Genomic DNA, 15,015 nt, shown 5'->3' on the forward strand with positions numbered 1-15,015 from the left:
CCAGCCCTTTTCAGGGCAAAGATGGGGCTGAAGGGAGAGGCGGGGGTCGGCGGCGTCTGGGAAAAAAGTGAAATTTCCTCTCCATCTAAAATAAGCCCAGAGCCGGAAGCTACCGAGCGTTATCTCGGCGGGTGTGGGCGAGGTGCGGGGCAGGCAGGGGCAAGCTCTGGGTCCCGGAGGAGGGTCGGGGTCGGGACGAGAATGGGGGCGGGCGAGGTGGGCGGGAGAGGAGGGGAGGGGGAGGGGGAGCGCGTCCACGTGTGTCTGCCTGCGGGTGGCCACCGCCAGGCGCCGGCCCCGCGCGGCTCCTCCTCCTCGCCCCCCCCTCCCCCCTCCCCCTTCTCCTCCTGGGCACCGGGAAGAGGCTGGGCTGGATCCCTGAGCAGCCGCCGCTCCTCCTCCGGGCAGGCTGGCTGATGAGTCAGCTGACGCCGGCGCTCCAGCCTCGCCTCGCGGCGCTGTGCTCTCTGCGCTCCCCCAAAGTGGCTGCAAACCGGCCGCCCACTTTCAGGTTTTGGGGGACAGAGAAAGTGATGTGCGCCTTCTGAAGCCACGCCGGGCCGCAGCCGTAGCCGCTTGACCTTGTCAACTTTCTCCTTCCCCACCCCAAAGCCTTCTCCTGACCCTGGCCTCAGCCCTCCCCAAAGCCACTTAGGGTGCGTGCGCTTGGGTGAGGAGGGGGGTTGTCACTGGCTGTCCGGGATGGCTTCCAATTTTAATGACATAGTGAAGCAAGGGTACGTGAGGATCCGGAGCAGACGCCTAGGGGTAAGTATCGATCCTTTCCCCCCCCGCCCCCCCGTTCACCGGGTCAATTGTCTTTATCCTTAGCCAGCATCCCTGGAGGGTGGAAGGAGATTCCCGGCAGCGCGCCGGAGAATTGCGCTGTGGTTTCTCAGCCTAAACCCACATCTCCTGGGGCTGCCACTGTAAGGCCGGGTCTAGGTATGTAATGGATCTATCTTTATCTCTCGGATGACTTGGCCTTCTGATGGTGGCCCCGTGGTCGGCTTCAGTAGCCACTGGAGCCCGTCTACTGGAAATAAATATTTCTCGGTAGCCATGGGAGTTAGAGCTGAGAAACCCGGGCGGGGTTGCTGAGCCCGCAGGCTGCCCCCGGTGCCCCTCTTCCCACTCGCCGCCAACTTATTAACTTTTCCGGGGGGTCAATGGACTGATTGAGGAAAGGGCAGACGCTCTGAGTGTGAACAAGGTCAGGGACCCTCTGACCCCAGGGAGAAGAAGTCTTTTCAGACTCCGGGTCCTGGACAGTGACCCACCCCTGGCCCAGGTGCTGGCAAAGGCGGTATGGGTAGGTTCCATCGTCCCGAGCCTGGATAGTGGATTCATTGCTGGAATACACACCGGATGCCCAGTGGAGGACTATTTAGGGCGGAACATAATACCTGGCACAGAGCAAGTGCTCCCTCCCTAAATATGTACTAAAAGGAAGAATGAATGAACCAGAGGCTACTTGTCAGGGACCGGATGTTGGCCCGGGGATGGCTCCTCTCTTAAAACCCCCTCTCTTCTGCCCTTTTCCCCTTTGTTCTTCATTGATGGACTTCAGAGAACTCATTCTGCTTCTCTTTGGGCTTGAGGGATGGCAAAGGAATTCTTGAGGGAGGTGGAGGATACTGGAATGATTTTTTTTTTTTTTTTAATTTCAAACTACCTCATTTTTCTTTGCCTTGTGTCAAGTGCTGTTGCTGTTTCTGTTTATTGTGTACTTTGGGGCGAGGGAGTTTGGGGAGAAAAGTTTACTTTCCTAATGTCTGAAAAAATAAGGTCAGTAATGATGAAGAATGGCCACAGTGGGAATAGAGTTAATAGTAATAAATCGAACATCGTTCTCCACAAATATATGTCATTGGCACCTTTCTCTTATTTGGTCTTTGGACTTTTTTATGTACCAGATAATTTTACTGAAAATTGAAAGGCAGTTTCACAGTGTTAAACAGTTAGGGAGGAAAACCTGCTGATGGGAAACATCTGTAATTATTAAAAACTCTTCCCTGATTTGTTTTGGTCCTTCCTTCCTTCCTTCCTTCCTTCCTTCCTCCCTCCCTCCCTTTCTTTCTCTCTCTCTCTTTCTTTTTTTTCTTTCCCTGCTGGTTACCATGTTTTAGCAGCTAGGCCCCATGTTATAGTGAATATATAAATATATAATTAGGGAGAAATGTGACAGAACTAACCAATCCCTATAACCCTTAGTTTCCTTGGTTTTCTTTTTTGCTATGCAAATATTCTCATCAAGGGGACCAACTATTGTTAGGGTACTTAACATAGTGACTTTCATGCAAAGGGCAAGAAATAAGAGGAACTTTATATTTTTTGTAACCTTAAGGGCCAGCCGAGTGTTACAATGTTAAAAGGAGCATTAGAAAACACCATTCTAATTTTAGATTTACTCCATCATGTCAACTGAGGAAATTGATAAGAGACATCCATTCTGTGCTAGAGAGCATTCCAGTAGAAAGAGGACATGAATTATTAATGCACAAAATGTGAATTATTCATAAGGATCAGAGTTTATGCCAAATTGTGACACATGGTGATTTATTTGAAAGACTAGTTACCATAACTTTCTAGTTTATAGTAATTGAGACTTTTTTCTGTAATATTACTGACACTATATAGTCCCGTGTGTGCCAATGTTTACGGACAGATATTTGAAACAGAAGGAAAGGAAATATAGTTCACTTTGCATCCCTTTATATTTTACAGTATCTTGGATGCCGACCAGAAGTGTACTTTCTCAGGATTTATTCATCGTGTCTGTGTTAACACTCCAGTAGATTTTAGAATATTTACTGAATGATGGTTATTGCTCATGGAGAGAAAAGGTCAAAAATATAATCAACAAAATCTGGTTTTATTTGTTCAGTTTGATTTTATCACCAGTTAATTTTCAAAAACTGTCCTAATGATATAATTTATTTATATAAACTGAAGAGGCTGATTACATAATTGTCAGAAAGTACTGCAAACTAAAGTTTTATAATGGAGGCATCAAGAGGAATGCTTCAGGAAAATGGCACAGGGACCCTCCGTCCAAAGTAAGAAATGTTAGTGGTATTAATCTAGGCTGCAGATAGCCTAGAACAGCAGGCAGCATGTGGAAGTCTCAAAGAGTCAGGAGGCTTTGCATTAGGTACACAGTAGGTGCTCAGTTAGTGCACATTGAACATGGATTGAACTACAGAGTGAAGGCCTGACTTTGCAATTCATAAGCCCCTTGAGGAACTAATATGACATGGTGGTTTTATTAATGGAATTCAGACAAGTGTCTGTGGATTAGAACCATGTTTGGGAGGGTTTATAATTAAACAAGAAAACAACATTTAATCGTAAGCAGCTGGTGTGCCAGGGAATAACCCCTCAGATTTTTTTTTTTTTTTTGTGGTATGCCGGCCTCTCACTGTTGTGGCCTCTCCCGTTGTGGAGCACAGGCTCCGGACGCGCAGGCTCAGTGGCTATGGCTCACGGGCCCAGCTGCTCCGCGGCATGTGGGATCTTCCCGGACCGGGGCACAAACCCGCGTCCCCTGCATCGGCAGGTGGACTCTCAACCACTGTGCCACCAGGGAAGCCCGACCCCTCAGATTTGGTAAGAGAAGAAAAGAGAACAAATCTTCCTTCTATTACTTGTTAGCTCTATGACCCTTGACCTCTCTTGGCCTCAGTTTTCTTATCTGTACAACGAACACTATTTAATGATGCTGTGAGCATTGGATAAGATAATATTTGTGAAAATGCAGTGAAAGCATACAGCATGGATTCTCATTTCATTATTTCTTTGGTGTAATCAGAGATGAGTTAGGATTGGTGGAAGGATATAGGAATGATTGATTTTTAAAAATCTTTCTATCTAGATGTGTCCAAAGGCATAAATGTTTATGCAGCTCTCAAACATTTTCATTGGATGCAATTTTTTACAAATAATATACATGTAAGTGATTTTTCAGTGGGGCATGAAATAGTCTCAGACCATCCCCATTCAGATGGGTTGCAAATAAGTGGTCACCTTTAGTTGAGATACTAAGCAGCTTAAGTGATTAAACAATCAAATATTTGTAGACTTGCTTTTTTCTATAAACATCAAAAAACTTAAAGAAACTCAATCCATTTAACTCAAAAGTCTCAGTATCTTCACATCTTTATTCTCCGGCTTCATCATCCGTTGGTTCATGGAGGTGTCAAGCCGGGCTCTGGGTGCAATACTTTTTCAGGATAATGTCGATGTTGCTGTTTTGAGGGCTGGGGAGGGGTGTGTCTACAATTATCTGGCAAATCCACAAAAGGCACTAAAAAATGTATTCTTAGAGGAATGGTGAACTAGGCAATTTGCATATCATTAACCTATCACGTGGCTTAGATGGTATCATATAACTGCCCTCACTTGGTTTCTTCCTTTGCAACGGAGAGGATTTCCCAGTCAGTAATTGCCATGGCTTGTCCACCCTGCAAGTCTCAGAGTTTAAACTCACACCTGTTCACTTTATCTCCATGCTGTCCCCCTCGATTACCCGACTTTCAATAGCATCTCTGTGCTTTTATGTACCAAGGACCTCTTCTCCCGTCTAGCCTGCATCCTCATCTGGACGTCTCCTGGTCTCAGTATGTCCAGCCACCCCTGCTTTTTCATCCAAACCTGCTTCTCCTGGAGTCTGCATCTCAGCCACTAGAGGTCCTAGTATTTCAGTTGCCCTGGTAAAAATCAGTCAAGCAAGCAAGCAGCAAACAATAAAAACTCAGCCCCCCTTTTCACTCCCTCCTTGTCACAGCCCCACAACCAGTCCATCGGGAGGTCTTGTAAGCTGTGTTTTGGAAACATGTCTAGAATCCGACTACCTCTCACATCACCTGCCACTGCCGCCCTGGCCCAATCCCCCAAATATTGTAGAATAATAACCTCCTAATTTATCTCCCTCACTGCTCAGACCACCAAGAGTTATAGCCCTACAGCGGGCTCCAAGGCCCTGTGCTGACTCAGAATCTTTTATTTATTGATTTATCTTTGGCTGCGTTGGGTCTTCATTGCTGCGCACGGGCTTTCTCTAGTTGCAGCGAGCGGGGGCCATGCCTCTCTGCAGTGCGCGGGCTTCTCATTGCAGTGGCTTCTCTTGTTGCGGAGCACGGGCTCTAGGTGCACGGTCTTCAGTAGTTGTGGCATGCGGGCTTCAGTAGTTGTGGCATGCAGGCTCAGTAGTTGTGGCTCGTGGGCTCTAGAGCACAGGCTTCAGTAGTTGTGGTGCGCAGGCTCAGTAGCTGTGGCGCAGGGGCTTAGTTGCTCTGTGGCATGTGGGCTCTTCCCAGACCAGGGATCGAACCTGTGTCTCCTGCATTGGCAGGCAGATTCTTAACCACTGCACCACCAGGGAAGTTCCCTGACTGAGAATCTTTTCTTCTGCTGTTCCCTCTGCTTGGAATGCTGTTTCCCACGTTATCTCTTCCTGGCTGGCTCCTCACCTTCTTCAGCCTTTCCGCAAATGCCACCTTCTCACTGAGGCCTTCCAGCCACCCTGTTTTATCTCTTTCCTCCTTCTCCCGCTATATCCCTTTGTTTTTTTTCTCTCTAGACTTATCACGCCCTCACTTACCGGTCTGTATGTTTTACTTGTTGATTGCCTGTATCTCCCAAATGGTATGTGACACTCCATGAGGGCTGAACCCCAGTGCCTGGAACAGTTTCCAGCATGGAAAAGCACTCGATGAAGATTTATTGAATGAATGAATCCATCACTACCTACTGGTTTAAGAGCATACGCTCTGACATGAGACTGTTAAAATCCCAATTCAGCGACTGGTTATGTGACTTTTGGTGAGTTATTTAGCATTTATAAGCCTCAGTCTTCTGTAATAATAGGGAGACTCATAATATCCACCTAATAGAGGATTCTCATAAAAGGCTTAACACAATGCTTGACACAGTGGAAACCCAATTAATGTTTATTACCACTCTCTCTCCTACTAGTGCTGTTAGAGGATGCTGATACTTACATGGCTGTTATTTTCATCTCTTTCACTACAATAGCTCTCATCCTCAAAGACCTTGCTCTTTAGTTAGGAAAACAAAACTTAATATCCGTGAAATAATTAATGTACAAGCACCGATGTTAGGTTATGGAAGGGATATTTGCCTTTATAGGATTTTTCATGATCCTTAGATAAATGGCAAAGGTATCAGGACCAGAGAAACCCATCTGCATGTAACTTTGGTTTGAGCAAGCTCATCAGACTAGGGCATAACTGTTAATTTCGGCATCTTTTTCTTGGGTGGCAGAGTAGATTTGAAAAACTGGTTAATTAATGGCCAAATTTTAGGCAGAAATATTTTCTCACTCCTTTGTTTCTCTGTTTCACTTGACCCAGTATGCCAAAGAGGTTTCATATTTCATTTAGGGTTTTGGCTTTGGAGATGATCAGGGGTCTGTGTATTTTTAATGATATCGTGGCAAAGTTATATTCATAACATCAAAATCATAGGAATTGGGGCTTCCCTGGTGGCACAGTGGTTGAGAGTCTGCCTGCCGATGCAGGGGACACGGGTTCGTGCCCCGGTCCGGGAAGATCCCACATGCCGCGGAGCGGCTGGGCCCGTGAGCCATGGCCGCTGAGCCTGAGCGTCTGGAGCCTGCGCGTCCGGATCCTGTGCTCCGCAACGGGAGAGGCCACAACAGTGAGAGGCCCGCGTACCGCAAAAAAAAAAAAAAAATCATAGGAATTGAATAAATTCATCATATACCATCAGTACATGAGTGTATTTACACACACATGCACACAAACACATACAACCATTCAGTAAGATTCATGAAGCATCCTTTTCCTTCCTCAAGGAAAAGAGAGTCTGGGGCTAACTTCCAGTAGTGAAATTGATGGTCAGTTAGACTGAATACACTTGCTAAGTATTGCCTAAGAGTACTCAGTATTTTAGCTCCATTTGAATCAGCTTCCCTGGTTTCCATGTCAGAAGTGCCTTCCAGCTGGTATTTTAGTCATCTTTATTCAATGGTCCTTGTGGATGGTATGATTAATTATGCATAAAGTCAGCCTTTAATCATCCCCAAAACTGATTTAAGCAAAGAATGGCCAATTTAGTGATTTTGTGTGTAGGCATAAACCAAATTACTTTTGTGATGATTTTTCCCACATCTGCCAGTGTATTTTTTATGATATTCATTAGATGGCTAGAAATATTTATTTTTTAAGCAGCTTTGTAATTTTTGTGGATCATTATCTTTGGTATTTTAAGAATTTAGTTTTCATTTGGGATATATTTGATTTCATTAATTTTATCATGCATCAAATGTTTATTGAGTGAATACTCGTTTTAAGAAGCTCAGGGAAAGCCACCTTAAATAAGACAGATACAGTCAACATCCTCAAGGAATTGACAGTCTATTTTTGGAATGGTATTGTTAACATGAGATTAATATATTCACTCTAGTTAAGGATGAATTAGTTTGAGTAACAGGTCAAATATTGAAGTGAAAAGACATCTGCAGGTATCTCCAGTTTCATTTTCATGAAACGAGGAAGGGGAAATTTGATTTTCCTCTTCCTCTAGGAATTTGATCCCGGTTGGGTGGAAATAAAACTTTGGGGGATTCCAAGCCAGGAAGAGATTAGGATGCCTCCCTCCTGCAAACCCCTGTTTCTGTGAAATTCAAAATGAAATTGGGAGTTTAGAAATGCCACAGATATATGTGAATGTTGAAGTTAAAATAGCTTCTTTCTAGAATGCAGATGCCTACATTTTGGATGAGTATCTGGAAGCTGATTTTTTTCAGAGCGGTTGGGGGGCTGTGTTTCTTTTTTTAGTGTTCTGAGCCTCTGTTGATGCCCTGGGTCTCAGAGAACATAAATGTTAGCTGTGGGTACTGTGTTATGGATAAGATGCAAATGATTGTTCTCAGATGACCTCATAGCTTTTATGAGATTCTAAGATCAGGACATTGGTGTCCCAAACCCTGTCACCTCCCACCCTCCACAATTTCCAAAAAAGGTTAAGAACCACTGTCTCATTTTTTTAAATTAAAATTTTAGATTTTAGATAATAGTAGGTTCACATGAGGTGTAAGAAATAATACAGAGGGATTTCGCATGCCCTTTACCCAGTTTCTCCCAATGGTAACATCCTTCAAATCTCTAGTATCACAACCAGGATACTGATATTGGTACCATCAAGATGCAAAGCATTCCCTCATGACAGGGTCCTTCGTGTTGTTCTTTTATAGTCGCCCCTTCTGCTCCCCCTTCCCATAACCCTAAAGCCCTGACAACCACAAATCTGTTTTCCATTTTTATAGTTTTATCATTTCAAAAATATTATATAAATGGAACCATACAGTATGTAACATTTTGGGATTTTTTTTTTTAACTCAGCATAATTCTCTGGAATTGTCATGGTTGTCTTCGGTATTGTGGGTATCAAAGTTTCATTCCTTTTTATTGCTAAGTTGTATTCTGTGATATGGATGTGCCATGGTTTGTTTAGCCATTCATCCATTGAAGGACATTTGGGGGTGGTTTCCAGTTTTAGGCTGTTATGTATAGGCTGATATAAACATTTGGGTCTGGGTTTCTGTGCAAACGTAAGTTTTCATACCTCTAGGAAAATGCCCAGGAATACAATTGCTGTGTTGTATTGGTAGGTGCATGTTTAGTTTTTCAGGAAACCGCCAGACTGTTTTTCACAGTGGTTGGGACCATTTTACATTCACACCAGCAATGCATGAGTGATCTAGTTTCTCTGCATTCTCGCCAGCATTTGGTGTTGCCCCCCAGTTTTTGGTGTCAGTTTTGGTTTAGACGTTCTGATGTGTGTATATTGACATCTCCTTGTGATGATGAGATGATGATTGACATCTCTTTGTGATGCTGAACATTTTTTCGTGTTCTGATTTGCCATCTGTACATACATTTTGGTAAAATGCCCAGTCATGTCTTTTGCCCATTTTCTAATTGGATTGTTTGCTTTTTTTTTTTTTCTTTTTTGTGGGTACGCGGGCCTCTCACTGTGTGGTCTCTCCCATTGCGGAGCACAGGCTCCGGATGCGCAGGCTCAGCGGCCATGGCTCGTGGGCCCAGCTGCTCCGCGACACGTGGGATCCTCCCGGACCGGGGCATGAACCCGTGTCCTCTGCATTGGCAGGTGGACTCTCAACTACTGCGCCACCAGGGAAGCCCGGGTTGTTTGCTTTTAACTGTTGAGTTTTGAGAGTTCTTTGTATGTTCTAGATATTAATCCTTTTCAGACATGTGGTTTGCAAACATTTTCTCTCAGTATGTAGCTTATTATTTTAATCCTTTTAACAAGGTCTATCACAGGGCAGAAATTTTTTAAGTTTGATGGAGTCCAATTTATCAGTTTTTTTTTCGCCTTTGGTACGAATGCTTTGTCCAGACCAAGATCCCAACTATTTTTTTCCTACTTTTTTTCTTTCCTACTATAAATATTTTATAGTTTTACCTTTTACATTTATGTCCATGATCCATTTTGAGTCAGTTTTTATATACAGTGTGCATTTTAGGTGTAGGTTCATTTTCCGCCTATGGAGGTCCAGCTGCTCCAGGACCATTTGTTGAAAAGCCTGACTTTTCTCCATTGAGCATATTTATGTGTATCTATTCCTAGGTCCTCTACCCTCTTCCATTTGTTTTGTGTGCCTCCATTGTACAGTGATACGTCTATATATGTACAGTGTCTTGAAATAGGGTAAACTGGTTCCTCCCACTTTTTCTTTTTCAAAATTGTTTTAGGTATTTTAGGTCCTTTGGTTTCAATATGACTTTTCAAATAGTCTTGACTAAAACGACTACACGTCTAGCTGGGACCCTCCCTCCCTCCTTCCTGTCCTTCCTTTGTTGAATTGGTGCATTTTTAGAATAGTCTTGACAATAACTACTACAAATCTTGCTGGGACACTTTCTCTCTCTTTCTTTCTTTCTTTCTTTTTTTCTTTCCTTCCTTCCTTCTTCCCTCCCTCCCTTCCTTCTTTCATTCATAATTGAATTGGTGCATTATTTTTTTCCTTGGTGGACATAGCGTACATTTGGGACTCACACTTCAGTTTGGATCTCAACTTGGCCACTTACTGACTTTGTGGCCTTGGGGAAATTGCTTACTCTTCCCAAAATTTAGCTTCCTCATGTACAAAAATGAGGATAATAATACGCTTCTCATAAAAGATATCATCAAACTCTTAATCCTGTGCTGACTCACAGTAGAAACTTCATGAAGGTCTGTAATGTTGATTTTTAATTTTATTGTTAAGAGATTGAGGTGATATTTGTTGTTTGTTGTCTGGTAGAAATTAATTCACTCGTATCTCAGCAGAAGAGTCACGGCTTTGGTAACGAACAGCAGGTAGCATTGTACTTTCCTCTTGCCGTTAACTTTAGTGAATCATTTTTATAACATTGGGTTTATTTAGGAGCCACTGATGAAACACTGTATTAGAAAATACATAGTTGAATATGTTCGACAAAAATGGCAGACCTTTGATTAAAGATTGACCATCATATTTTTGCTTATTAACTCTAGACGTCTTCCCCAAATGTGAGAATCATGTCTTGAGAGACCATTTTAGGGCAGTAAACAGCATTGAATTATAAAATGAGAAAAAGTGCTACTTCTTATTTAATTCAGCTCAAGGAGCTGTCGGCTAGGAGACCTTTTAATAGAAAACCATACTTAGGTGTAGAGTCTTCAAAAATATCATATTTTATTGTATTCGTTAACACTATATTGTATTACATTTTACATTTACCTTCGAGTGATACTGGTTTTCCATTTAAGATAAGAATATATAGTTTCCTCTTTAAATAAATTTATTTAATTTAAAAAGCGAAGTTTTAAAATAGATAATTAACACCTAGTGCAAGTGTTACAAAGAAGCAGTAAAAACTGTTGGGGTAGGTGGTAGAACTCAGATGCAGCACAAATCCAAATGGTGTGCTGTGCGTGACTGAAGTTTGGGAAACAGGATGATTGTACTTATCTTTTTAAGTGGGTTTCGTGAAAAATTCTTTACTTGTAGCTGCCATATGGCTTGATTTCATACAAACATATTGAAAATAGGGTTCTAAGAAAAGATATCCCATGTACTCAATACCATCCTCTAAGGAACTTCCGTCTGATATGACCATGGGTGTGTGTGTCCCCTCCCACCCCCAACTCCCCCAAACCCACAAACTTGTCTCAGTTTGCCTAAGTTTTTATTTTATCTTCCCTTAATTCATTTATACAATGAATACTTTAGTGGTTAATAGAAAGAGAAATTAGCCTATCTTATGAATGGACTACTAACTCAAATTAAATTAAAACACTAGCTTGAGTTCAAAGCTTTTACTTATTACAAGTTACACTATTCAGGAAAGCGCTATAGTCTTAAAATGCATTTTATTATCTTAATACCACACATTAACTTAATAAAAGAAAATATTTCTAAAAAACTTTAAGAAATCATACCTCTTTGAATCCCCTAGTGAAAGAGTTCATTGACTTTTCATATGAACAATTTCTTCAGATTTCCAGCTTTCCATTTACCAATAGCAGGTATTTTAGCTCATTTGCCAAAGAACCACTTTTTGAGCCTGGGTTGTATTTCACCAACAGTGACCCCAAATCTAAATGTTATGAAACTAGTATGGTCTTCAACATCCATTAATTCAGATGGAAAATGTCGTGTGAAGTGTGGTTTGAGAGGAACATTCCCAGGGACTTGGCCCCAGGAGAGGTCTTAGTCCATTTGAATCCATCTTCTCCATTGATGGATGATTTTTCTCTGATTTTCTTCTGGCTGGCCCTCTCTTGGTATCCAGATTTTACCTTTATAGTTCCTGCCTGAGACCAACCTATATGGATCATCACATCCAAAGTTTTCCCCTCACATCCCTCTAGAACATTGTTCTTATTTTTGTGCCAGATACATTTTTTTCGTAATTTATTTCTTTGTAGGGTATGTCTTCTCCCACTAAGCTGTAAGTTCTGTGAGACCAAAGACCTTGGCTATCTTATTCACTGTTGTATCCCCAGCTCTTAGCCTATAGTAAATGCTCAATATTTGCTGATTGGATGAATAAATGATTTTACTGCAGGTCAGAATAATGGAATGAGACATTCACATGTAAGAAGACAAGGAGAAAACTGTGCCTATTGTCCCACCTGATTCTGTGGTATTTTCTATTTTTGAGTGGTAGGATGTTCTAAGATGTCTCATAATTGCTACTGGTATGTAATCTGCAAATTCAGTACCAGGGAATTCAGCAATTAACGCTCGAGGTTTGAGTTGACTCCCTTAAAATTAAGTTTTATTTGATGTTTTTTGGAATAGGTAATGTGTATACTTGGTACAAAATTCAAAGGTACAAAGTTTCTACATTGAACAGTAAGATTCTTTTCATCCTTGTCCCTAGGAATCATCTAGTTTCCTTCCCCAGAAGCAACCACTGTGAATAGTTTATTTCAGAAGAGTCTATGTATAAAAAGTTTCTTGTGTGTGTGCATGAATGTATGTGTGTACGTGACATATATAATTACATACTCATCTGAGTCATGCTTTTCTTTTTTTTTTTTTTTCATTACACGGGCCTCTCACTGTTGTGGCCTCCCCCGTTGCGGAGCACAGGCTCTGGACGCGCAGGCTCAGCGGCCATGGCTCACAGGCCCAGCCGCTCCGCGGCATGCGGGATCCTCCCGGACCGGGGCAAGCCCCGTGAGCTGTGCTTTGCTTATTTAGCAACATATCATTGTTTTCAGTAATCAGATAGAATTCCAGTGTATGGGTATATTTGCTGTATTTGCTTGCTTATTTATCCATTCTTCCTTCTTTCCTTTCTTCCTTTTACTTACTATTAAATATGTGCAGGAAGTAGGAGTTTTTATGTCCATTTTACAGATCAAAAGACTGAGTTAACTGTGATGTTAAATTTTTGTGCAAGTCACACGTGGCAGCACCTAAGTTTGAGTTCAGGCTGCTTCTCTCTTGTGGAGCATCTGAGTAATTCCTTTTTCCCTGTTACAGACAGTGCTGCAAACCCCCCCTCATCTCATCCCATGATGAGCATATTGGTGAATAGATTCCTAGAAGTGGACTTATTGTCCAAAGCATATTCACATGTAAAATTTTATCAAAGTTGCCTTGGAGGATGTTCCCAGAAATCTATGAACTCACCCCTTTCCTCCCATCTTGCAAAAGTGTGCTTTGAGAGCTGTTTCAAGATTCTGCTAATCCAGTAGGTGAAAAGTGAATCTGTTTTGTACATAGATTTTCTCAAGCATGACGGTGAGTTCTTGGCAATTTTATAATTAGAATCTTTTCAGTTTTGCAGTCTTTTTTCTTTTAGGAATGACATTTATGCAATTTAAAAAGTAGTTATTAAGTAAGGATTTAGAAACACATAAACGATGATTTATTTTCTTAGAACAGCACCTTCCTGGGAAATGTTATGTCAAATTCTTTGACCTAGAAGATATGATAAATCATATGTTAACTGTGGCTGTGTTTGTTATTTTTATTCTGAAGTTAAAATGATAAAACTGAAAATTTGCTCAACATATATTGGGTAAAAAAATATGTTTATTGAATCAAACAAATGCATAGTAACTAATGTTGCCCAATCAATGTATTTATTAACTCACTCAGTCTTGTAAGATGCTTCAAGTGGGTCCAGCTGGGGGGAGGAATGATAGACTAGCGTCTCTGCCCATACTAAATGCTCAATAAACATTTAAGTAAAGGAATAAAACCCTGAAATAACATATTGCATATTCAGTTATGAAGCAGACAGTAGCCCTGGTATCTCACGAGTACATATATTCATAAATCCCAAGAAATTCCAAGAGTTTTGAGGAATTCTATTGGGTGATGTTTGTTCTAGCCCTTTTGCAGTATCCAGACTGCAGTCCTCGGCACAGGACAAACATGTGGAGACGAGAAACCTGGCTGGAATAAGAATGGCCTGATTTTTTCCCGTCCTGCTGCTGGCCCTCTGCTGTGACCAAAGCATGTCACTGAACTTCTCACACCTCCGCTTCCACTGTGGCAAGATGGAGATACAAATGCCTGATCTCCCTCTCTTCCCACCTGTCTGCCTCTGAGCCAGAAGCATGATTGTGGATGTGAAGAGCATGCCCAAGCACACACAATATCCCATTTAGTCCCAAATTGGTCTCTGCAGTGCCCTGCTATAGGCCACCTGAGTGGAAAATAGCAGAGAAGACTTTGGATGCCCCTGTGCTGCTATGACTTGTGTCAGACCACAAAACAAGAACAGATAACTTGAAAAAAAATTATTTTTTATGATTTACTTTGGATTTCAGAAGGCAGTGTTGAATTTCTGACAAGAAAGAAAGGAAGGAAGGAAGGAAGAAAGAGGGAGGAAGGAAGGAAGGAGGGAAGGAAGGAAGGAGAAAGAGGCCCACACTACGTACAGTGAAAGACGGCTTTTGCATATATGAAGTCTTTTTAATTTACTAGTGTTTTACATTACGTGTACATGGTAAAGGAATCAAGGCAAAAAAAGATGGCATGAAGAGGGAAGTTCCCTCCTACGCCAGACTCGTCTCCATTTCCAGGCAATTCTAGGCAGATTCTTGTATATCTGTATGGAGATATGTATATACCTATATATATGTATAGGCATATATAAAAATGCATGTGTTTTTGTGTGTGTATAATTTGCTTTGCACATCATATTATTAAGTACTGTTATATACTCTGTCCCTGTTCTTTTTTTTTTTTTTTTTTTTTGCGGTATGTGGGCCTCTCACTGTTGTGGCCTCTCCCGTTGCGGAACACAGGCTCCGGACGCGCAGGCTCAGCGGCCGTGGCTCACGGGCCCAGCCGCTCCGCGGCATGTGGGATCTTCCCAGACTGGGGCATGAACCCGTGTCCCCTGCATCGGCAGGCGGACTCTCAACCACTGCGCCACCAGGGAAGCCCTGTCCCTGTTCTTTTTAACTTATGTTGTAGCACTTTTCATAAAATTTTATAGATACCCAATATTC

The 15,015-nt window shown here is 42.1% G+C and overlaps 1 protein-coding gene across 2 annotated transcripts in view; it reads left to right on the forward strand.

Moving 5' to 3' along the window:
* Positions 1–702: 702 nt before the first annotated feature.
* Positions 703–15,015, forward strand: part of DOK5 (docking protein 5) — a gene marked incomplete at its 5' end in the record, with an annotated part of 148,194 nt that continues 133,881 nt past the window's right edge. For both annotated transcript variants that reach the window (XM_079720334.1, XM_079720335.1), the window contains one exon: positions 703–768. In XM_079720334.1, coding sequence (XP_079576460.1) covers positions 703–768 — 66 coding nt within the window. The remainder of the gene's footprint in view (positions 769–15,015) is intronic.

The sequence above is a fragment of the Hyperoodon ampullatus genome (assembly GCF_949752795.1).
Source record: "Hyperoodon ampullatus genome assembly, chromosome: 14".
Lineage (NCBI taxonomy): Eukaryota > Metazoa > Chordata > Mammalia > Artiodactyla > Ziphiidae > Hyperoodon > Hyperoodon ampullatus.